The sequence below is a fragment of the Xenopus laevis genome, chromosome 7L (genome assembly GCF_017654675.1).
Source record: "Xenopus laevis strain J_2021 chromosome 7L, Xenopus_laevis_v10.1, whole genome shotgun sequence".
Lineage (NCBI taxonomy): Eukaryota > Metazoa > Chordata > Amphibia > Anura > Pipidae > Xenopus > Xenopus laevis.
The window spans coordinates 56,208,915-56,234,624 of NC_054383.1; the positions used below are offsets into that span (position 1 = coordinate 56,208,915).

The 25,710-nt window shown below is 43.4% G+C and overlaps 1 protein-coding gene across 17 annotated transcripts in view; it reads left to right on the forward strand.

Moving 5' to 3' along the window:
- kcnma1.L (potassium calcium-activated channel subfamily M alpha 1 L homeolog) overlaps positions 1-25,710 on the forward strand; it is a 673,250-nt gene that overhangs the window by 284,688 nt on the left and 362,852 nt on the right. For all 17 annotated transcript variants that reach the window (XM_041568337.1, XM_041568334.1, XM_018240308.2 and 14 more), the window contains 1 exon segment: positions 19,723-19,798. In XM_041568337.1, coding sequence (XP_041424271.1) covers positions 19,723-19,798 — 76 coding nt within the window.

The window sequence follows — 25,710 nt, forward strand, 5'->3', positions numbered from 1 at the left end:
CTGCTTCCGTGTGTAGCGGCGCTTCCAGCATGAACAATGCAGCTGCTCTCTGCGCTGCTTTGCTTTCCGCCACTTCTCCTCTCTCCCTACTTCCTGGCCCCCTCCATCATCCGCACCCTCCGCCGCATTCATGGCTTTGAGCTGGGGGCCGGGGCTGTATCTGGGAGGCGCTCACTGTGCTGCAGTGGGCACAAATGGCATTGGGCCTAGGGGCTCCCGATATAAATAAATATATATATATATATATATATATATATATATATATATATTAATAAAAAAAATAAAAATGCTCATAGACTCAATATACAGTAAAAAAACATTTATTTAATATGTTGTAAAATGTACATTATGCTTTTAAATATCAATGGATTATAGGTAAATTGAAAAAGAAATTGTCAGTCAGTAACATAAAGAACCCCAGCCCAAAATCCTAACCATTTGTACCCAGCAGTACCCAGGCATGGCAGCATGTGGAATGTTTGAAGGACAAAAGGAATGGATACATTGAAATTGGAAACACTTCTGTATTGAATATTGTATTTTGACTGTATTAAAATTCACAATATCATTTGCTTTCAAGTTAGAAATAAGTGGTGCCAGCGAGGTGTTAAAAACCCTTCCCCCAACTAAAGTCTTACTCGAGAGTTCTTGAACATAACAATTTAAATGTAAATGAGCTGGGGGGAAGCTTGGCAACCAAGCCTACTTGTACTTAGAGTAGTCCATTGTTTAACCCTTCCACTGCCAGATGATTTAGTCACTTGTGGTACATTTAATTCCAGTTTGGTGCTATTTCAGTTCAGGGGACTTTTAAATTAGGGACAGCTTTCCTTTATTTTGTGAATTTTGTTACATTTCAAAAAATCCCCTCATAGCTTCCACTTTTCAGCACTATTTGGGTGACAAATCACAGCTTCCACGTGCTTTTAGCTACACGGAGTAGAAATAAAGATCAGCCCAAAGGTAAATAATATGCCCTGTAGTTAGGGTTGCCACCTTTTCTGGAAAAAAAATACTGGCCTTCCTATAACATCTCTCCACCAGCCCAACAAATAGTGACTGTCTATTGCAACTTACAGCAGCACCTCTAGCATTTGCCAGAACCCATAGATTGCCAGTCCAGGCCTGTTGAACAGGTAAACAATGTGGGCATTTACTGTACAATCTGAGTGTAAGGTTTGAGCAACAATAGACGGCTTTTACAGCCTGAAAATGAGATGTAAACTATGCAGATGCCAGCTAATCGCAGTACTGATTCCTTTAAGGGCAAAACTCCATGGGCGATAAGACACATTTACTGCTATTTACGTACCTTAGATTCAGCGCATCCGAAGTGATGCATGCGAATCATCGAATTGCGTTAGATCGCGTTGAATACGTCTGTGGAGTTTCGGCCTTAAAGCTTATACATGGTAATCAGTCACAGCAGCCTGACTTCGTGGGGGGCAGGGGGATACACAGGATAGACCTGCTAAGACCTGTGGCTCTAATTCCCTGAAAATATTGTGCTTTTTTTGGGATTTAAAATGTGGGACAATTTACATTGGAACAGACTAGTAAAAATGCCTTCTAAACTTACTTTCCAGTGTTTATGTACAAGAGATATATACAGACAACTTTAGAGGTTAGGAGCCCAGTCAACAGAATCAATACTTTGGTTCCTTTGGAGATTTAGATGGTTAGATTGTAGATGTACCAAATGCACAATTAAGGTTCCCATAGATGCAAAGAATTTACTTTGGTGAATGACCGATTTTAGCGAAATCGACCAATCCGTCAAATTATCGTGAAGTTAGTGGGATACGAACGAACGTGCATCTTACAATTTTTCGTCCGACATCTGTCAGAAAATTGATCGGCCAGGTTAAAAAATCTTTATCGGCCCCAGTGCAATCTATCTATGTTTGCAGGGCCAAGCAGGCAGCTCCCCTTTGTTTTCCTGGGAATAACGCCTGAAATGGTCTTTTTAGTTGATGGACACATAAACTAAATACGTATATTTAAACGATCATTTTGAGATAATCGTGGTCTCACGATAATGAAAAGATCTTTTAAAGATCTTTACATCTATGGCCAGCTTTATGCTTGTTCTGGTCCGTACACTAATGACAAATTTATTACCAAAATGATGATATACAGTATTAAGATATTTAGGTGCAATTCTCTTTGGATTGGAAACAATCTTGAAAAATCAAAAAAAACATAAGGGCAGATCATGGATTTGTTTTACAGTTCTGAGTTCAGATCCCCTATAATAGCCCAATGCAAAGTCATCCACAGATACAATTTATAATTAATGTTCCTCTCCATCAGAAACATGTCTCCACACTTTTATTTAAATCATACTGCCTTAATCTCCTATCAGAATACAAAGAGATCGTTTGTCCAGCTCTTTAGTTTTTAAGGAGATTGTGGCTGGAACGATCTGTCTCCTCTCACCTCTCACTGCAGTTCACGTAGATTCTTATCTGAAGCAATACATAGCGCTTGGAAACATCTAGTGGCCAAAGCTGGTATTGCAGTCAATTTAAAAACAGTAACTGTGTTAAATGCGACGAGACAACTTTAGGTATCGCACTTGCTGCTGCTTAGCTAGCGTCACAGCGCGTTAAATGTACAAAAGAAAGTGGCTGCATCTGTAAGTGTCATTTTTAACTGTCTGAAGCAGCTCTGGAAGGGGGGTCACCGACCCGGTAAACTGTTCTAAATTGATACATTTAGTTGATACATTTCTTATCTTTGTCCCTGCTGAGCAGAATCTCTGGGTTTCATTACAAGCAGCTGTTAGAATTGATACAATAGTTGCTAATACTCCAGAGATGCTGCTGAGAAATGTATCAACTAAATGTTGCAAAATTGTAACAGTTTAGAGTCTGCACCTGAATTATGGAGCTGCCAGAATAAAACACGAGACACTGACATCAAACTTTAAACTTAGATTTTGGAAAAACAGTAAAAAATAAATAATGGAAAATAATTGAAAAAGGTCTTTATTTCTGGGGACCAATCTAAAAACAACTCAATTGAAAAAAGTGTTGGAAGGTGGACAATCCCTTTAAGTGAGTTTTTGTCTTGTTGGATTTGTCGGTCTGAGGCTGGAGGAGGAGCTTGTTGTTTCTTGTAGAGGAGCTTGGGAAGAAGGAGAAGAGTCTGTTAGGACTAGGGATGTAGCGAACGGCGGAAAAAATGTTCGCGAACATATTCGCAAACTTGCGTACAAAAATGCGAACGGTTCGCGAACGTCGCAAACCCCATAGACTTCAATGGGAAGGCGAATTTTAGAAGCTAGAAAAGACATTTCTGGCCAGAAAAATGATTTTAAAGTTGTTTAAAGGGTGCAACGACCTGGACAGTGGCATGCCAGAGGGGGATCAAGGGCAAAAATGTATCTGAAAAATACATTGTTGACACAGCGCTGCGTTTTGTGCTGTAAAGGGCAGAAATCACACTACATCACTCAGGTGATGTTTCTGGACACGGAATGTGAAAAAGCTCACACAGCTAGGTGGCACTTGGTTAAAGACTGGGCAAACAATGCCTGCAATGGCAACGTATACAGTAGTGGATACGGAATATATTATTGCTGCTGTAAAAACATCACTCAGGTGATGTTTACGGACACGGAATTATTATTGTTATTTAGACAGAATGTGAAAAAGCTCACACAGCTAGGTGGCACTTGCATACCTCCCAACTGTCCCTCTTTTGACCACTCAACCCCCTGTCCCTCTTTTGTACTGGAAAATCCCTCTTTTCTCTGCACTGAACAGCCAGAAAAAAACCAGTTTCTAACTTAATTGGCTTTTGGCAGAGAGCTCAGAACAGCTAACAGGTGCAAATAAGATACTTTGTAACAATTTTGACTCTGGTTGGTGCTGGTAGTGGTGAACTACTAGGAGGAGCAGCACACCAGTCCCTCTTTTCTCTGCACTGAACAGCGAGAAAAAAAACAGTTTCTAACTTAATTAGCTTTTGGCGGAGAGCTCAGAACAGCTAACAGGTGCAAATAAGATACTTTGTAACAATTTTGACTCTGGTTGGTGCTGGTGGTGGTGAACTACTAGGAGGAGCAGCACACCAGTCCCTCTTTTCTCTGCACTGAACAGCCAGAAAAAAACCAGTTTCTAACTTAATTAGCTTTTGGCAGAGAGCTCAGAACAGCTAACAGGTGCAAATAAGATACTTTGTAACAATTTTGACTCTGGTTGGTGCTGGTAGTGGTGAACTACTAGGAGGAGCAGCACACCAGTCCCTCTTTTCTCTGCACTGAACAGCCAGAAAAAAAAACAGTTTCTAACTTAATTAGCTTTTGGCAGAGAGCTCAGAACAGCTAACAGGTGCAAATAAGATACTTTGTAACAATTTTGACTCTGGTTGGTACTGGTAGTGGTGAACTACTAGGAGGAGCAGCACACCAGTCCCACTCCCCAACACAGCTAGACTAATAGCACTGGGCTCTTACAGTAGCAAAGTAAAAAAAACAAAAAAGAAAATAAAAGCAGTCCTTACAAGGACTATTGGGTTACAGGCAGCAGTCAGCAGATGAGAGATCAGCAGCAGGACAGCTGCCCACAGCAGCTACATACAGAGCACTGCAGTAGAAGGTAGATTACTAGCCAGCAAAGCTACCTAACCTAAAATGTCCATCAAATCCTTGCAGAGTTCTGTAAAGGGCAGAAATCACACTACATTTCTAAACTTGTGTAATAAACTGCTTTAAAACGTCCGGCGTCTACATGCCAATCAAGTCGTGTAAAGGTTACAGCCTGTTCACACGCAAAGACAAAACGCGGCGCTTACTGCAACGCAAAAAAACGCAAAGAGCTTTAATGAATGATACCGTCAAGTGAGCAAATAATAGTTTTTAATTACTAGTTGCTTGTCACCTCCAGGATGTTCGTCCTGTTGGTGGCAATATTTCTGTAGTGGTGTGTTTAGCAGTCACCGTGCTTGTGCGCACGTGCACGGTCAGGCAGAGGTAATTCAATGTACAGTGAAGTGAACCAAAAAACACTGATTCTGCAGTGTGGGCCTAGTTTTGGTCTACTTTATTGATCACCTGCGGTGACCATAAAAGATGCGATTTTGCCACTGTTGCAGAACCCTGAAAAATTAGGCATGTGTACTTTCCTGAAAATATATATTTTTTGGTTGCAGCCACTGAAGCACAGAGGCCAGAAAAACTCAGGATTTACCTGTCCAAAAAGTTTTGCTTAAAATGAAACCAGTAGGGTTTGCACCCTAGTTTGTAACGGTGGCGGAGGGAGGAGGACGCTAAAGGACAGCTGTGTGTGGAGTCATGCGGCGTGCAGAGAAGGACAGCTGCATGGGGAGTCAGAACAAGTCTTCCGGCGTGCAGTAACCCTCCGAGATCCATGCCTCATTCATTTTAATAAAGGTCAGGTAATCCACACTTTTGTGACCTAGGCGAGTTCTCTTCTCAGTTACTAGGGATGTAGCGAACCGCCGCCGATGTGTTCGCGAACGCCGTTCGCGAACACCGGCAAAATTTGCGAACAGTTCGCGAACTGTTCGCGAACTTCGATCATCCGAAAATCGTTCGATTCGAACGATCGAAGGATTGTAATCGTTCGATCGAACGATTTTCGTTCGAGTCGAACGATCGAAGCCATTGGATCGAATGATTTCATTCGATACAATGCTTCGATCGTTCGATTCGAACGAAAATCCTTCGATTTTAGCGCTCGAATGGTCGAATGGTCGAATGATTTTGACGCGAACGCCTATTGGCGAACGTCGCGCGACGTTCGCGAACTTGCGGCGGACGCGAACAGCCGATGTTTGCGCGAACAAGTTCGCCGCCGAACAGTCCGCGACATCCCTATCAGTTACAATCCCTTCTGCTGCACTGAAGGTCCTTTCTGAGAGGACACTTGAGGCGGGGCAAGACAAGAGGTTCATGGCAAATTGTGACAGCTCTGGCCACAGATCAAGCCTGCGCACCCAGTAGTCCAGGGGTTCATCGCTCCTCAGAGTGTCGATATCTGCAGTTAATGCCAGGTAGTCCGCTACCTGCCGGTCGAGGCGTTCTCTGAGGGTGGATCCAGAAGGGTTCTGGCGCTGCCTTGGACTGAAAAACCTTTGCATGTCTGACGTTACAGAGTGGCCAAAGTGCATTGTCCTTGCAGGTGCGCTCGTGGCAGGATTACTGGCACCTCTGCCCCTGGAATGTTGATGAGTTCCTGAAGTGACATCACCCTTAAAAGCATTGTACAACATGTTTTGCAGGCTGGTTTGTAAATGCAGCATCCTTTCGGACTTGTGGTACGTTGGTAACATTTCTGCCACTTTATGCTTGTACCGAGGGTCTAGTAGCGTTGCGACCCAGTACAGGTCCTTCTCCTTTAGCCTCTTGATACGGGGGTCCTTCAACAGGCATGACAGCATGAAAGACCCCATTCTCACAAGCTTGGATGCAGAGGTATCCATCTCCGCTTCCTCGTTATCAAGGACTACATCATCCACGGTCTCCTCCCCCCAGCCACGTACAAGACCAGGGGTCCCCAAAAGGTCACCACAAGCCCCCTGGGAAGCCTGCTCCTGTTGGTCCTCCACAAAGCCACCTTCCTCCTCTGACTCCACCTCTGACACCTCTCCCTGCGTTGCAGCAGGTGCCTGGGCTCGTTCTGGTGATTCTGACCAGAAATCGTGCGCTTCCTGCTCCTCGTCACGCTGGTCTACAGCCTCATCTGTCACTCGTCGCACGGCACGCTCCAGGAAGAAAGCAAAGGGTATTAGGTCGCTGATGGTGCCTTCGGTGCGACTGACCATGTTTGTAACCTCTTCAAAAGGGCGCATGAGCCTGCAGGCATCGCGCATAAGCACCCAGTAACGGGGGAAAAAAATCCCCAGCTCTGCAGATCCAGTCCTACCACCCAGTTCAAACAGGTATTCATTGACGGCTCTTTGTTGTTGCAGCAGACGTTCAACCATGAGGAGCGTTGAATTCCAGCGAGTCTGGCTGTCGCAAATTAAACGCCTGACTGGCATGTTGTACCGCTGCTGAATGTCAGCAAGGCGTGCCATGGCTGTGTAGGAACGTCTGAAATGGGCCGACACCTTCCTGGACTGCCTGAGAATGTCCTGGAATCCTGGGTACTTCGAGACAAAACGTTGGACTATTAAATTCAGAACATGTGCCATGCAGGGCACATGTGTTAAATTGCCCAGTCTCAGTGCTGCCAACAGATTGCTTCCGTTGTCACACACCACTTTTCCGATCTTCAGTTGGTGTGGGGTCAGCCACCGATCGGCCTGTGACTGCAGAGATGACAGGAGTACAGATCCGGTATGGTTTCTGCTTTCCAGGCACGTCATCCCCAAGACAGCATGACAACGGCGTACCTGGCACGTCGAATAGCCTAGGGGTAGCTGGGGGTGCACAGGTGTGGAGGAGGAGGACCCAGCAGCAGAGGAGGAGGAAGCAGAGGAAGAAGACGAGGTAGAGAGCGAAGGAGGAGTAGAGGTGGTGGCAGAACCGCGTGCAATCCGTGGCGGTGACACCAACTCCACTGTTGTTGTTGAGCCACGCATTCCCTGCTTCCCAGCCATAACCAAGTTCACCCAGTGGGCAGTGTAGGTGACATACCTGCCCTGACCATGCTTGGAGGACCATGCGTCAGTAGTCATATGGACCTTTGCCCCAACACTAAGTGACAGAGATGCGGTGACTTGGCTCTGCACATGGTGGTACAGGTGTGGTATTCCCTTCTTGGAAAAAAAATTACGGCTGGGTACCTTCCACTGCGGTGTCCCAATTGCTACAAATTTGCGGAAGGCCTCAGAGTCCACCAGCTGGTATGGTAAAAGCTGGCGGGCTAAGAGTGCAGACAAGCCAGCTGTCAGACGCCGGGCAAGGGGGTGACTCGCAGACATTAGCTTCTTACGCTCAAACATGGCCCTCACAGAAACTTGGCTGGGGGCAGATGACTGAGAACTGGTGGTCAAGGTGGAAGGCGGAGTGGAGGGTGGTTCAGACGGGTCAAGGACAGCAGAGGTAGAGCAGTAAGATGCTGGACCAGAAGGAGGGTGGCTTTTAGTTTGTCTGCTGCCTTAGAGGTGTTGCTCCCAAAGTGCTTTGTGCTTGCCGTTCATGTGCCTTCGCATAGAAGTTGTACCTATGTGGGTGTTGGGCTTCCCAAGACTCAGTTTCTGACTGCACTCATTGCAAATTACAACGCTTTTGTCAGAGGCACACACATTAAAAAAATCCCACACTGCTGACCTTTTTGAAGCTGGCAATCTGGCGGTAACAGTAGAAGTTGGCGGCAATGGCGGGTGCGTTGGCCGGCTGACCACAGGTGCTGATACATGTTGTTGCCCTACTGTTCCCTGCGAGCTGTCCTCCCTGCTTCTTCTAAGTCTTATTCTCCTCCTGCCTCTCTGACTCTCCGTCTCTCCATCTGAACTATCCTCCTCTTGCTCTCTTGTACTGGGCACCCACAAAACATCAATCTCCTCATCATCATTCTCCTCAGATGCATCAATTTCTTCTAACAGCTCACAGAAGGAAGCAGCAGCGGGGACCTCCTCATTACTCATTATGTCCATCTCTGTTGTGTTGTCTGCCAGAATTATATCTGGTGTAACGTCCTCATCTCCTTCATCTTCTTCTGCCAATAATGGTTGCGCATCACTCAGTTCAAGAAACTCATGTGTAAATAACTCCTCTGACTCCAGTGAAGAAGGGGCGCCGGTGGTGGAGGAAGTGTTACGTGGGGTGCCCATAGCAGAGGAGGATGAGGATGTTGTGGCAAAGTTAGAAACGGTAGAGGATGGGGTGTGCTGTGTAAGCCAGTCAACTACCTCTTCAGCATTTTGGGAGTTCAGGGTAATTGCCTTTGTAAAACTGGGCAATTTCCTAGGGCCACAGGATAGCATAGCAGCACGGCCCCTAGTGCCTCTGCGTGGCGGCCTGCCTTTGCCTGGCATTTTTTTTAAAACAACAACAACAACTCAGGTGATGTTTCTGGAGATGGTATTATTATTGATATTTAGACAGAATGTGAAAAAGCTCACACAGCTAGGTGGCAGTTGTTTGAAGAACACACTGGGCAAACAATGCCTGCAAGGTCAACGTATACACTACAGCAGTGGATATGGAATATATTATTGCTGCTTGGAAAACGTCACTCAGGTGGTGTTTCTGGAGACGGTATTATTATTGATATTTAGACAGAATGTGAAAAAGCTCACACAGCTAGGTGGCAGTTGTTTGAAGAACACACTGGGGAAACAATGCCTGCAAGGTCAACGTATACACTACAGCAGTGGATACGGAATATATTATTGCTGCTTGGAAAACGTCACTCAGGTGGTGTTTCTGGAGACGGTATTATTATTGATATTTAGACAGAATGTGAAAAAGCTCACACAGCTAGGTGGCAGTTGTTTGAAGAACACACTGGGCAAACAATGCCTGCAAGGTCAACGTATACACTACAGCAGTGGATACGGAATATATTATTGCTGCTTGAAAAACGTCACTCAGGTGGTGTTTCTGGAGACGGTATTATTATTGATATTTAGACAGAATGTGAAAAAGCTCACACAGCTAGGTGGCAGTTGTTTGAAGAACACACTGGGCAAACAATGCCTGCAAGATCAACGTATACACTACAGCAGTGGATACGGAATATATTATTGCTGCTTGGAAAACGTCACTCAGGTGGTGTTTCTGGAGACGGTATTATTATTGATATTTAGACAGAATGTGAAAAAGCTCACACAGCTAGGTGGCAGTTGTTTGAAGAACACACTGGGCAAACAATGCCTGCAAGGTCAACGTATACACTACAGTAGTGGATACGGAATATATTATTGCTGCTTGGAAAACGTCACTCAGGTGGTGTTTCTGGAGACGGTATTATTATTGATATTTAGACAGAATGTGAAAAAGCTCACACAGCTAGGTGGCAGTTGTTTGAAGAACACACTGGGCAAACAATGCCTGCAAGGTCAACGTATACACTACAGCAGTGGATACGGAATATATTATTGCTGCTTGGAAAACGTCACTCAGGTGGTGTTTCTGGAGACGGTATTATTATTGATATTTAGACAGAATGTGAAAAAGCTCACACAGCTAGGTGGCAGTTGTTTGAAGAACACACTGGGCAAACAATGCCTGCAAGGTCAACGTATACACTACAGCAGTGGATACGGAATATATTATTGCTGCTTGGAAAACGTCACTCAGGTGGTGTTTCTGGAGACGGTATTATTATTGATATTTAGACAGAATGTGAAAAAGCTCACACAGCTAGGTGGCAGTTGTTTGAAGAACACACTGGGCAAACAATGCCTGCAAGGTCAACGTATACACTACAGCAATGGATACGGAATATATTATTGCTGCTTGGAAAACGTCACTCAGGTGGTGTTTCTGGAGACGGTATTATTATTGATATTTAGACAGAATGTGAAAAAGCTCACACAGCTAGGTGGCAGTTGTTTGAAGAACACACTGGGCAAACAATGCCTGCAAGGTCAACGTATACACTACAGCAGTGGATATGGAATATATTATTGCTGCTTGGAAAACGTCACTCAGGTGGTGTTTCTGGAGACGGTATTATTATTGATATTTAGACAGAATGTGAAAAAGCTCACACAGCTAGGTGGCAGTTGTTTGAAGAACACACTGGGGAAACAATGCCTGCAAGGTCAACGTATACACTACAGCAGTGGATACGGAATATATTATTGCTGCTTGGAAAACGTCACTCAGGTGGTGTTTCTGGAGACGGTATTATTATTGATATTTAGACAGAATGTGAAAAAGCTCACACAGCTAGGTGGCAGTTGTTTGAAGAACACACTGGGCAAACAATGCCTGCAAGGTCAACGTATACACTACAGCAGTGGATACGGAATATATTATTGCTGCTTGGAAAACGTCACTCAGGTGGTGTTTCTGGAGACGGTATTATTATTGATATTTAGACAGAATGTGAAAAAGCTCACACAGCTAGGTGGCAGTTGTTTGAAGAACACACTGGGCAAACAATGCCTGCAAGGTCAACGTATACACTACAGCAGTGGATACGGAATATTTATTGCTGCTTGGAAAACGTCACTCAGGTGGTGTTTCTGGAGACGGTATTATTATTGATATTTAGACAGAATGTGAAAAAGCTCACACAGCTAGGTGGCAGTTGTTTGAAGAACACACTGGGGAAACAATGCCTGCAAGGTCAACGTATACACTACAGCAGTGGATACGGAATATATTATTGCTGCTTGGAAAACGTCACTCAGGTGGTGTTTCTGGAGACGGTATTATTATTGATATTTAGACAGAATGTGAAAAAGCTCACACAGCTAGGTGGCAGTTGTTTGAAGAACACACTGGGCAAACAATGCCTGCAAGGTCAACGTATACACTACAGCAGTGGATACGGAATATATTATTGCTGCTTGAAAAACGTCACTCAGGTGGTGTTTCTGGAGACGGTATTATTATTGATATTTAGACAGAATGTGAAAAAGCTCACACAGCTAGGTGGCAGTTGTTTGAAGAACACACTGGGCAAACAATGCCTGCAAGATCAACGTATACACTACAGCAGTGGATACGGAATATATTATTGCTGCTTGGAAAACGTCACTCAGGTGGTGTTTCTGGAGACGGTATTATTATTGATATTTAGACAGAATGTGAAAAAGCTCACACAGCTAGGTGGCAGTTGTTTGAAGAACACACTGGGCAAACAATGCCTGCAAGGTCAACGTATACACTACAGCAGTGGATACGGAATATATTATTGCTGCTTGGAAAACGTCACTCAGGTGGTGTTTCTGGAGACAGTATTATTATTGATATTTAGACAGAATGTGAAAAAGCTCACACAGCTAGGTGGCAGTTGTTTGAAGAACACACTGGGCAAACAATGCCTGCAAGGTCAACGTATACACTACAGCAGTGGATACGGAATATATTATTGCTGCTTGGAAAACGTCACTCAGGTGGTGTTTCTGGAGACGGTATTATTATTGATATTTAGACAGAATGTGAAAAAGCTCACACAGCTAGGTGGCAGTTGTTTGAAGAACACACTGGGCAAACAATGCCTGCAAGGTTAACGTATACACTACAGCAGTGGATACGGAATATATTATTGCTGCTTGGAAAACGTCACTCAGGTGGTGTTTCTGGAGACGGTATTATTATTGATATTTAGACAGAATGTGAAAAAGCTCACACAGCTAGGTGGCAGTTGTTTGAAGAACACACTGGGCAAACAATGCCTGCAAGGTCAACGTATACACTACAGCAGTGGATACGGAATATATTATTGCTGCTTGGAAAACGTCACTCAGGTGGTGTTTCTGGAGACGGTATTATTATTGATATTTAGACAGAATGTGAAAAAGCTCACACAGCTAGGTGGCAGTTGTTTGAAGAACACACTGGGCAAACAATGCCTGCAAGGTCAACGTATACACTACAGCAGTGGATACGGAATATATTATTGCTGCTTGGAAAACGTCACTCAGGTGGTGTTTCTGGAGACGGTATTATTATTGATATTTAGACAGAATGTGAAAAAGCTCACACAGCTAGGTGGCAGTTGTTTGAAGAACACACTGGGCAAACAATGCCTGCAAGGTTAACGTATACACTACAGCAGTGGATACGGAATATATTATTGCTGCTTGGAAAACGTCACTCAGGTGGTGTTTCTGGAGACGGTATTATTATTGATATTTAGACAGAATGTGAAAAAGCTCACACAGCTAGGTGGCAGTTGTTTGAGGCAAACAATGCCTGCAAGGTCAACGTATACACTACAGCAATGGATACGGAATATATTATTGCTGCTTGGAAAACGTCACTCAGGTGGTGTTTCTGGAGACGGTATTATTATTGATATTTAGACAGAATGTGAAAAAGCTCACAGCTAGGTGGCAGTTGTTTGAAGAACACACTGGGCAAACAATGCCTGCAAGGTCAACGTATACACTACAGCAGTGGATATGGAATATATTATTGCTGCTTGGAAAACGTCACTCAGGTGGTGTTTCTGGAGACGGTATTATTATTGATATTTAGACAGAATGTGAAAAAGCTCACACAGCTAGGTGGCAGTTGTTTGAAGAACACACTGGGGAAACAATGCCTGCAAGGTCAACGTATACACTACAGCAGTGGATACGGAATATATTATTGCTGCTTGGAAAACGTCACTCAGGTGGTGTTTCTGGAGACGGTATTATTATTGATATTTAGACAGAATGTGAAAAAGCTCACACAGCTAGGTGGCAGTTGTTTGAAGAACACACTGGGCAAACAATGCCTGCAAGGTCAACGTATACACTACAGCAGTGGATACGGAATATATTATTGCTGCTTGGAAAACGTCACTCAGGTGGTGTTTCTGGAGACGGTATTATTATTGATATTTAGACAGAATGTGAAAAAGCTCACACAGCTAGGTGGCAGTTGTTTGAAGAACACACTGGGCAAACAATGCCTGCAAGGTCAACATATACACTACAGCAGTGGATACGGAATATATTATTGCTGCTTGGAAAACGTCACTCAGGTGGTGTTTCTGGAGACGGTATTATTATTGATATTTAGACAGAATGTGAAAAAGCTCACACAGCTAGGTGGCAGTTGTTTGAAGAACACACTGGGGAAACAATGCCTGCAAGGTCAACGTATACACTACAGCAGTGGATACGGAATATATTATTGCTGCTTGGAAAACGTCACTCAGGTGGTGTTTCTGGAGACGGTATTATTATTGATATTTAGACAGAATGTGAAAAAGCTCACACAGCTAGGTGGCAGTTGTTTGAAGAACACACTGGGCAAACAATGCCTGCAAGGTCAACGTATACACTACAGCAGTGGATACGGAATATATTATTGCTGCTTGAAAAACGTCACTCAGGTGGTGTTTCTGGAGACGGTATTATTATTGATATTTAGACAGAATGTGAAAAAGCTCACACAGCTAGGTGGCAGTTGTTTGAAGAACACACTGGGCAAACAATGCCTGCAAGGTCAACGTATACACTACAGCAGTGGATACGGAATATATTATTGCTGCTTGGAAAACGTCACTCAGGTGGTGTTTCTGGAGACAGTATTATTATTGATATTTAGACAGAATGTGAAAAAGCTCACACAGCTAGGTGGCAGTTGTTTGAAGAACACACTGGGCAAACAATGCCTGCAAGGTCAACGTATACACTACAGCAGTGGATACGGAATATATTATTGCTGCTTGGAAAACGTCACTCAGGTGGTGTTTCTGGAGACGGTATTATTATTGATATTTAGACAGAATGTGAAAAAGCTCACACAGCTAGGTGGCAGTTGTTTGAAGAACACACTGGGCAAACAATGCCTGCAAGGTTAACGTATACACTACAGCAGTGGATACGGAATATATTATTGCTGCTTGGAAAACGTCACTCAGGTGGTGTTTCTGGAGACGGTATTATTATTGATATTTAGACAGAATGTGAAAAAGCTCACACAGCTAGGTGGCAGTTGTTTGAAGAACACACTGGGGAAACAATGCCTGCAAGGTCAACGTATACACTACAGCAGTGGATACGGAATATATTATTGCTGCTTGGAAAACGTCACTCAGGTGGTGTTTCTGGAGACGGTATTATTATTGATATTTAGACAGAATGTGAAAAAGCTCACACAGCTAGGTGGCAGTTGTTTGAAGAACACACTGGGCAAACAATGCCTGCAAGGTCAACGTATACACTACAGCAGTGGATACGGAATATATTATTGCTGCTTGAAAAACGTCACTCAGGTGGTGTTTCTGGAGACGGTATTATTATTGATATTTAGACAGAATGTGAAAAAGCTCACACAGCTAGGTGGCAGTTGTTTGAAGAACACACTGGGCAAACAATGCCTGCAAGGTCAACGTATACACTACAGCAATGGATACGGAATATATTATTGCTGCTTGGAAAACGTCACTCAGGTGGTGTTTCTGGAGACGGTATTATTATTGATATTTAGACAGAATGTGAAAAAGCTCACACAGCTAGGTGGCAGTTGTTTGAAGAACACACTGGGCAAACAATGCCTGCAAGGTCAACGTATACACTACAGCAGTGGATATGGAATATATTATTGCTGCTTGGAAAACGTCACTCAGGTGGTGTTTCTGGAGACGGTATTATTATTGATATTTAGACAGAATGTGAAAAAGCTCACACAGCTAGGTGGCAGTTGTTTGAAGAACACACTGGGGAAACAATGCCTGCAAGGTCAACGTATACACTACAGCAGTGGATACGGAATATATTATTGCTGCTTGGAAAACGTCACTCAGGTGGTGTTTCTGGAGACGGTATTATTATTGATATTTAGACAGAATGTGAAAAAGCTCACACAGCTAGGTGGCAGTTGTTTGAAGAACACACTGGGCAAACAATGCCTGCAAGGTCAACGTATACACTACAGCAGTGGATACGGAATATATTATTGCTGCTTGAAAAACGTCACTCAGGTGGTGTTTCTGGAGACGGTATTATTATTGATATTTAGACAGAATGTGAAAAAGCTCACACAGCTAGGTGGCAGTTGTTTGAAGAACACACTGGGCAAACAATGCTTGCAAGGTCAACGTATACACTACAGCAGTGGATACGGAATATATTATTGCTGCTTGGAAAACGTCACTCAGGTGGTGTTTCTGGAGACGGTATTATTATTGATATTTAGACAGAATGTGAAAAAGCTCACACAGCTAGGTGGCAGTTGTTTGAAGAACACACTGGGCAAACAATGCCTGCAAGGTCAACGTATACACTACAGCAGTGGATACGGAATATATTATTGCTGCTTGGAAAACGTCACTCAGGTGGTGTTTCTGGAGACGGTATTATTATTGATATTTAGACAGAATGTGAAAAAGCTCACACAGCTAGGTGGCAGTTGTTTGAAGAACACACTGGGCAAACAATGCCTGCAAGTCAACGTATACACTACAGCAGTGGATACGGAATATATTATTGCTGCTTGAAAAACGTCACTCAGGTGGTGTTTCTGAAAACGTATTATTATTGATATTTAGACAGAATGTGAAAAAGCTCACACAGCTAGGTGGCAGTTGTTTGAAGAACACACTGGGCAAACAATGCCTGCAAGGTCAACGTATACACTACAGCAGTGGATACGGAATATATTATTGCTGCTTGAAAAACGTCACTCAGGTGGTGTTTCTGGAGACGGTATTATTATTGATATTTAGACAGAATGTGAAAAAGCTCACACAGCTAGGTGGCAGTTGTTTGAAGAACACACTGGGCAAATAATGCCTGCAAGTGCACTACTATTGTTGCACTACTATGAAGAACAGCAAACAGCACTGGACACGTTAAAGAACAGTAAGATAAGTAAAATAAAAAAAAAAAATATATATATATATATTAAAAAAAAATTACTCTGGTTGGTGCTGAACTACTAGGAGCAGCACACCAGTCCCACTCCCCAACACAGCTAGACTAATAGCACTGGGCTCTTATAGTAGCAAAGTAAAAAAACAAAAAGAAAATAAAAGCAGTCCTTACAAGGACTATTGGGTTATTACAGCAGTCAGCAGATGAGATCAGAAGCAGTGCCCACAGCAGCTACATACAGAGCACTGCAGTAGAAGGTAGATTACTAGTCAGCAAAGCTAACTAACCTAAACTCACTGTCCCTCAAATCCCTGCAGAGTTCTGTCCCTACAATACAGAGCAGTATCAAGTAGATTACTAGCCAGCAAAGTTACTATCAACTGTCCCTCAAATCACTAAACAGCTCTCTCCCTACACTAGCTCTTCCAAGCACACACAGGCAGAATGAAAAAACGCTGCAGGGCTTCAGTTTATATATGGAAGGGGAGTGGTCCAGGGGGTGTGGGGGTGGTCCAGGAGGGAGAGCTTCCTGATTGGCTGCCATGTATCTGCTGGTCTGGGGTGAGAGGTCAAAAATAAGCGCCAGCTAAGGCGAACCCAAATTGGCGAACGTCGCACGACGTTCGCGAACATTCGGCGGACGCGAACAGCCGATGTTCGCGCGAATTAGTTCGCGGGCGAACAGTCCGCGACATCCCTAGTTAGGACCATTGAACCATCTGAGGGGACTGGAGGCAAAATGAGGAAAGCTCTGCTGTGAGAAGGAGGGGTGATCTGTTGCTGCCGTCACAAGACAGAGTTTGGAGGATCTGCTGGAAAATCACTGGGGAGCAAGCAGCTTCCTGGTGAGAGAGGGAAGAATCCTAGTGGCTTGCCGAACAGCTGGCACAAGTGGTAGAATTAGACTTCCCTTCAATAGTGCTGCAGTTCTTCTGTGAATTATTTTTGCATAAAAGCTGGGAAATCAGAACCAGGATAGATTGAAGATGTCTGTATCATCAACTTTGCAAGCATAAACTGATATACCACTGAGTTTGCCCTGCTATGCAATTTAAAGAATCAGGACTGTCCTCAACCCCCGTTTTTCCACCATCAACAGGCCTGCTCAGTACGGTGAGATAGAGACAGAGGGCCCTGGTTTTAATTTATAGAACAGCTTTTTAAGCTTCTACTCCCAGGGTGAGGAAATTGTAACAATTTACAAAAACAACAGTACCTGATATACAGCAGCTGTGACCCTATACATTTAAATTGTTACCAACTGCAAAGAGACTTCCATGTTTTTTTTTAATAGGTCTGCTAATGTTACATTAATACGTTACACTGAAATCTTTTCCTTGTTACATTTAATGAGAAATTGAACTGGATAACTTTTCCAAAACCAGAGTTATAAAAAGACAAGTTTCCTTGTTTTAAGCTTTGTTTACATATTAATAGTCCCAGTATTTAAGGAAATAGATACAAGTTCTTAATTTGTAGTTCTGATTGTGTGCAGAAGATGTCCTGCAGCCCTGCAGTATAAGCACAAATTATGACGACGTCTGCAAAGTCTTTCCTCTTGGGTTAGTAGGGGACGGATCAGGCCAATCTGCACAGGTTCTGAATCCGCCAGATTGGAAGGCAAAGACTGAGGAGGTATTGGTATAATTCTGGTAGAAGGATGTGCCTTAGGAATAAGCCAACTAGGCTGCAAAACTCCAGCCATCTCTCCCTCAACCGCCTGTCAATCTGAATCACCAGCTGGATTAGAGTCTCCAAATCTTCAGGTACGCCAACCCTAGCTAATTCATCTTTTAGTCCCCCCGACAACCCAATGCAAAACTGGTGTTTCAAAGCAGATGGGCCCCACTGGGTATCAGCGGTGTAGTTACGAAAGTTGTTGACATATTCCTCCACAGGACACCTTCCTTGAGATAACCCTCTAAGAACTGCTTCAGCAGTGTCCTCACTCTTGGGATCGTCGTAAGGCAATGCCATAGCAATGATAAAAGTGAAGAATCATTAAACAGAGGAGTCTGTTGTTCTAGCAGGCGATATACGCAGGTCTGAGGTTTGCCTGATAGGAAGGAGATTATGAATCCCAATTTTGATTGTTCAGACAAATAAACTTGTGGATTCAGCAGGAACTCCAGTTTGCAACTATTCAATTCAAAGATAATAATATAGAAATGCTAAGTGTCTCACCAAATAAGCAATGATCACTTTGCAATGAATGGAGATCTCTGGCGTGCTTTTAACACACTGCGCCGAGATGAAGAGACGCCCGCATTATGACGCTGCGTGCCTGTACTGGTAAGGCACATGCGTGCCTGCGCCAATCCCCAATGTGCTATTTTGACTAGGGATGCACCGAATCCACTATTTGGATTTGGTTCGGCCTGGCAGAAGGATTCGGCCGAATCTGAACCATGCTGAAAAAGGCTGAATCCTTGCCGAATCCTGAACCGAATCCCGGATTTGTTTCCTGGCCGCCCCTAGGCCGCGTGGTCCTAGCGCCCGCCTACACTTCCCACGTCCCCACAATGCGGCTGGGCGGCATGCCGCCCTAGGCCCGGGCCTATGTGGCCTCGCCACAAATCCGGGCCTGCGAATCCTGGATTCGGTGCATCCCTAATTTTGACGCCTGCCAGAGAGTGGTAAACTCAGCACCGGGAGCGCCTCTCGGTAAGCTCCTCACAGTGTGTGGCCTATTGTTTTTTGGAAAAATTTTTGCTACAATAATGAGTATGTGAGTGGTATTTACTTATTCTAGCTTTTATGTAACATCACAGTCCAATTAGCTTTTTTTTATTGTAGAAGTACAAACAGTTCTATTTACAAGAATCTTACCCAGGATTTTTTTTTGCTGTTAGGATTTTTTTCCGACCACTAGCATATTCATGGAAAAAAAGATGAAAAGATGATGTGACAAAACATTGAACTTAAGAAAAGTCATATTAATCATTTGATTAATCCTTAATCCTTTGATTTTTTTTTTAAAAAAAACTTAAACTATAAAATAGCTTGAATGCTGAAAATACACCTCTCATTGCTGTATTTAGAAGCTTGCCAGGTTTTAATTATTTAATTTTCACTAGGAGTTTTCAAGGTTCATTTTAATTGATAAATCTTGAAAATATGATTTCATAAAAATAGAATAAGAAAATATTTAGTTATGGGCAAGTCAGTGCTAATAAATAAAGATATTCAGTTACATGTGCTGGGAAATATGTAGCAGATGTTTCTATGAGATGCTTGTTGTTTGGAAATGTTTTACTATCTTGACATAAAATATATGTTTTTGAAATCAAATGTATTTTTTTTTTTTTTTTGCAGTAATTCCATTAAGCTGGTGAACCTATGCTCCATCTTTATCAGTACGTGGCTGACTGCAGCTGGCTTCATCCATTTGGTGAGTTGTTACTTGCAAGGATATTGATGAATAGCATTAAAATGAAAATGAAAATTTACTACCAAAGTTCCGACATTTGTAACAAAGTATACAAACGTATACATGGATGATACATGATAAAATTAATCAAGTGACAATATATGTAGACTATATCATCACAATGGAACTGTAAACATAGACATATGTAATATATGAAAACATTCAATACAACAGCACTCCTAAGTAGTGAAAAAACGTTTATCATGCCAAACACAGGCAACAACAGGCTTCATGGACTATGGTACATTCTGAAATAAATTATAATACAGTTTTATTTTATTTCATTCTTTTTTTTTTTTTATTTCAACCATTCCAAGATTGCTAAGACTTTAGAAGCCACAATTAGATGTAGGGGCATATTTACTCGAGTGAAGGATTAGAATGACCATCGAATTGGCTACTTCAACCTTCGACTACGACTTTGAATCGAACGATTTGAACTAAAAATCGGTCGACTATTCTACAATTCGATAGTCGAAGTACTGTGTCTTTAAAAAAAACTTCGACCACCTACTTCGCCACCTAAAACCTACCGAGCACCAGTTTTAGCCTATGAGGACCTTCCCCATAGGCTTTCTAAGTAATTTCTGATCAAAGGAAAATTGTTAGAACGATGGATTAAAATCCTTCGAATCGTTCGATTCGAAGGATTTAATCGTTTTCCTTCGATCGTTCGATCGGACGAAATGCGGTAAATCCTTCGACTTCGATATTTGAAGTCGAAGGATTTTACTTCGATGGACGAATATCGAGGGTTAATTATCCCTCGATATTCGACCCATAGTAAATGTGTCCCGTAATGTACACAAAAAAGGAATATTGTTTAATTTGAACACATCTTTTTATAACTTGACATATAATTAGTGATGGGCAAATTTATTCGCCAGGCGCAAATTCGCGGCGAATTTGCGCGATTCGCCGCCAGCGAATAAATTCGCGAAACGCCCGCGAAAATTCGCGCCAAAAATTCACCGGCGTCAAATTTTTTTTTTCGGAAAAATGGCCGCCGGCGTCGAAAAAACGGGCGCCGGCGAAATTCGCGAATTTTTCGGCGAAGCGAAACGGCGCAAATTTGCCCATCACTACATATAATTAGTTTTTCCTCAGACATAAAAGGACACTTATTTGTCCATGCTAAAATGGCACAGGCATACACAGCAGATGCATGAGTATGCATTTTGGTAATGAAAGCCGTTTCTTCTGCCTGCACAGCTAATGCCAACATAGGGGCTGACAGCCTGCGTTTATCTACAGGCCCAGGCCCTGTGTGGCATTAGCCTTATTTGTATACATGAGGATGTCTAAAAACAGAAGAAAACTATTAAAACTTTTAACTTAAGTATGTAAAGGAGTAGTTCACTTAAAACATTTTTAATTCAGTTGTTTTCTAACAGTACAGCAGAAATATACTTTTTTTCAATTACATGAATTTATGACCGATAAATTTATGAATTTATGATCTAATATTGAAAATTAAAGTTTAAATTTCACCTTCTTGGGTTTCTCAGGAGCAGCTGTTTGGTGTGGGGGTGAATAAAACTGTTCAGATTTGATACATTAGTTGATTTCTTATGTTCATCCCTTAGGATGATGGCACATGGGTTGATTCATTTCTCAGCAGTAAGGAATGTAGACTATTGTCAACTGTTTTATCAGATATAACAGTAGACTTTAATAAAACATAGGACTACACTTTTAAGACTAAAGGCACATAAGTCTGCCAAAACGCTGCCTTCTGGCTCCTTGTATGTATATGTGCTGACTGGCATGGAGTCAGCATGTCAGTGCACACACAGAGCAGATTTCAGCAAAAAAATCAAAAATACTCACTTTAGCATTTCCATGCAGAAATTAGCTCTGTGTGTGTGCTGACGGGTTAATCATGGCAGCAAATTGATAGACCTGTGTGCCATTAGCCTAAAGAGCAGAATCATTGAGTTTTATTGAATTGATACAATAGTTGCTGACAATGACATATGAGTCGTTTTTTAAACATTAAAGCACACGTATTGTCTATGCCCCTCATATGTCTCATTTAGTGAAAAACACTTGCCCTTTTTGTGTGATCAAACAATGAGATGAGGGTAAGAAAATAACAATGTTTCATGGTGATTTTGTTAAAGCCCCTGAATATAATAGAAGGACTAGGACCCACAAAAAAAAGCCTGCCCCAGCAGGAGAAGAGGAAGGCTGGATAACCCACTGCAAAAAAAAAACATTGATGGCTCTAGAAATCTGCACAACAGAGTCATTATTTTCCTAAATTGGCATACCCATACCAGGCCTCCATTGCCAACAAGGATACAATGCATTAAAAAAAATTAAAGGGAGGCACTGAATTATAATTCATAGTCAATAACTCACCAGTATTATAACATGGTCCAGGTGCTCAAGTCCCAGACACTCAGCAAGGATAGAGGATAGAACTCTAAAGATGCAAAAAGGAATAGGCACACGGAAGATACACAAAACAGGCCATGCAAAGTTTTACTTATAAGATCATTACAACAGCCTTAAGTGTTTTGTGATTACTGGGTACTTAATCAATTTAAGCACTTGCAATAATTTTTTTCTCGTTTTGCGTGCAAGTAATTACTGTGTAATGTTTCTAGTAGCTAGTTATCTGCAGAACACAGATTAGACTGAGCACTGTTTTATGGGTGTTTCAAGCTAGAGTTCTGCAGTAAAGTCCTATAGAAGTTGGTTGGAATATACTTGAATTCTGATTGTGTGGGTGGCCTGAGGGTACCCTTTAACTGCAGTGGACTGGGCTAAAGGTAGCCAAAATCACTTCTGTTTTCATTATGTCACTTTTGGTCTACACAATGCTTACTATAGGAACAGGTCAGATGGCATTACATAGGGACAAGAAAGCAGATAAGCGGGTGCAGGTTGAGCTTAGCATAAGCAGGTACAGATTGGGTGTGGGTCTGCGTGAAGCAGCTTTGGTTACACAGCATGGGTCAGACTGATCATTGATACATTTATTTCTTTGGTTAATAAATTTATAGTATACTTTTTTTTTGCCATCTCAGTGCAGGCTTAAGCTGGCCATAGATGCAAAGATCATCATACGATCGGACTTCCCCATCTCCCGACCTGCCACTAACCATTCAGATCAAAGTCTTACCAGCAATCGTACAATATCTATGTCCGACAAAGCTGGTGCCAGTCTCCCACTGAAAATCGTATGATCGGCAATACATGCAGAGATATTATCGGCAACCGACAGAAATTTTCTAACTTGTCCGATCGACCAAATGACCGATCTACGCCAGACGAAAAATGACGGGACTCTCCACACACGGTCCGAAAATCGTACGGTCGGATCTTTGCATCTATGGCCAGCTTTAGGCTAATGCTACACAGGGCTGAATCAGCCCTTCCGCTGGAGCCACTGTGTCAGCCAGGTGCAGGCACAAAGAGCAGATTTTGGAGCTAAAATGCATGAGTATGCATTTTGATAATGAAATCTGCTCCTTAAAGGAGAAGGAAACCCCCAGGGCGCTAAACCCCTCCCCCCCTCCCCTGTGCTGCCCCCCCTCCCTCCTCCCCCCTGGCCTACCTGTCCCCCTGGGCAAATGCCCCTAACTTTTTACTCACCCCTCTGCGCAGGTCCTGTCCACGGAGTACGCAGTCGCCATCTTCTCCCACGCGCGTCTTCTTCCTGCTCTGATCGGCGTTTTCTGGCGCATGCGCAGTAGGAACAGGTACCGGTACGGCTCTACTGCGCATGCGCCGAATGTCACGAAGTGAAATCGGAAAACTTCGTGACATTCGGCGCATGCGCAGTAGAGCCGTACCGGTACCTGTTCCTACTGCGCATGCGCCAGAAAACGCCGATCAGAGCAGGAAGAAGACGCGCGTGGGAGAAGATGGCGACTGCGTACTCCGTGGACAGGACCTGCGCAGAGGGGTGAGTAAAAAGTTAGGGGCATTTGCCCAGGGGGACAGGTAGGCCAGGGGGGAGGAGGGAGGGGGGGCAGCACAGGGGAGGGGGGAGGGGTTTATCGCCCTGGGGGTTTCCTTCTCCTTTAAGCCTGCACAGCTGATGCCAACATAGGGGCTGATTGACAGCGTGCATTTTTATCCACAGGCCCAGAATCAGCCCTGTGTGGCATTAGCCTCATTTGTATCCAAGCGCCTATTTGTTGCCAAATAGGAGCTTGGAGTAATTTACCACTCATTTGATAATACAAATGCTCAGTGTTATGCAAAAGTAGTTGGTTTTGGATTGCTTACTTTTGGAGCCATCCCATTTACCCTTCATTCTGGCATTCAAGCAACATGCATTGTTTCTTTTCTGAGGTTGGTGAGAAGTGGATTAGGGGTTTGCTTGAAACCAATGGGTCTGGCAGATTGGCAATATTTTGTTTGCAGCCCTTCAATGGCTTCAAAGGGCTCTCTCTCCCTCACGCTGCCCCCCTCTTTGTAACTCGATAGGAGACAGGCTTTCCGTTGCTGCATACTCCAAAGTACTCTCCCCTCCCACCTGTCTCCTTACATACAGAGAATCAAGTTACAAAGAGGGGGGCAGCGTGAGGGAGAGAGAGCCATTTGAAGCAGGCAACACATTAGAGGGGGGAGAGAGGTAGAGACCTATCTGAAGTAAAGGAAACTCACAGGCTGTAGACAGAAGAGAAACCAGGGAGAGAATCAGGATGTTCCAGAGAGTAGAAGCTGCAAGGGAAATGGAACAAAAAGCTTTAAGGAGAAAACAGTCAGCATGACCTAAAGGTAACTTCAAATAAGGAATCATATTTTTTAAAATAAGTTTTTTGGTGTTGGCTTCTCTTTAAAAGAAAACACACACAGGCAGCAGCAATACTTTGGCCTGCAGTGGCAGCAGCGGGACTAGCCCACACAGCCAAGCAGTGGGCTAATGAAATTACTCATCACCTAAAACGGAGGAGCTAGCAGCAGATGTGGACAGATTAAATACTGCCTTTTCTTTCTTAGCGGACTCGACTTTAGAAATTGTCAGCCTTACTGTAAGAGCTACGGATAGGGACAGGGCCGGAACTAGGGGTAGGCAGAGTAGGCACGTGCCTAGGGCGCAAAGCTGGGGGGGGCGCCAGGCACGTACCGCCTCTGTCACCTACCTCTAGTCCGGTTCCCTTCTCTGTCCGACTATCTGTGGCATTTTAAGATTTTTTTGCTTGTGCGCATGCGCAAGAACTCTAATCAGCCGGCGCCGCGAACTGAATCCTGAATTCGTTGCATCCCTAGCTACGGCCAATGCTATAGTTGTGAGACGGGTGCTATGGCTACGTCCCTGGTCCGGAGATACAGCGTCAAAGCATAAACTGTTGAATTTGAAATTTTCCGGAGACTCCTTGTTTGGACCAGATCTTAAACAGTCACATCAAAGAAAGGGCGCACAGACCTAGCTAACAGGTTCTCTAGTAGGAGACCTTGGACCTCGTCAGGTAAAACTTAACACTCCTTTCCCCCCTCTGCATTTCGTAACAACAGTGCCGAGCAGGGGACCAGACGGCCTAGACAATATGACAACAGGCCAATAGACAACAAATGAAGACAGTGTATCCCATACTCAATTCAGCTTGACTACCTAACAGAGTGCAAAAACAGTGCATTCAATCCCAGGCTGCTTCAAGCCCAACATAATTATATCTCGGAAAAAGGGAAAAATAAGCACACCATACTTCGGCTCCTGCCTTTAAAGCATTTATTGCAGCAGAAATGTGGCACAAGCTTTGGGGACAACCCCTTCCTCAGGTGAACACACTTAGTGAACACATTGCATTAAATACATTTTATGCAATGTGTTCACAAGTGTGTAATGCACCTGAGGAAGGGGTTGCCCCCGAAAGCTTGTGCCACATTTCTTCTGTAATAAATGCTTTAAAGCC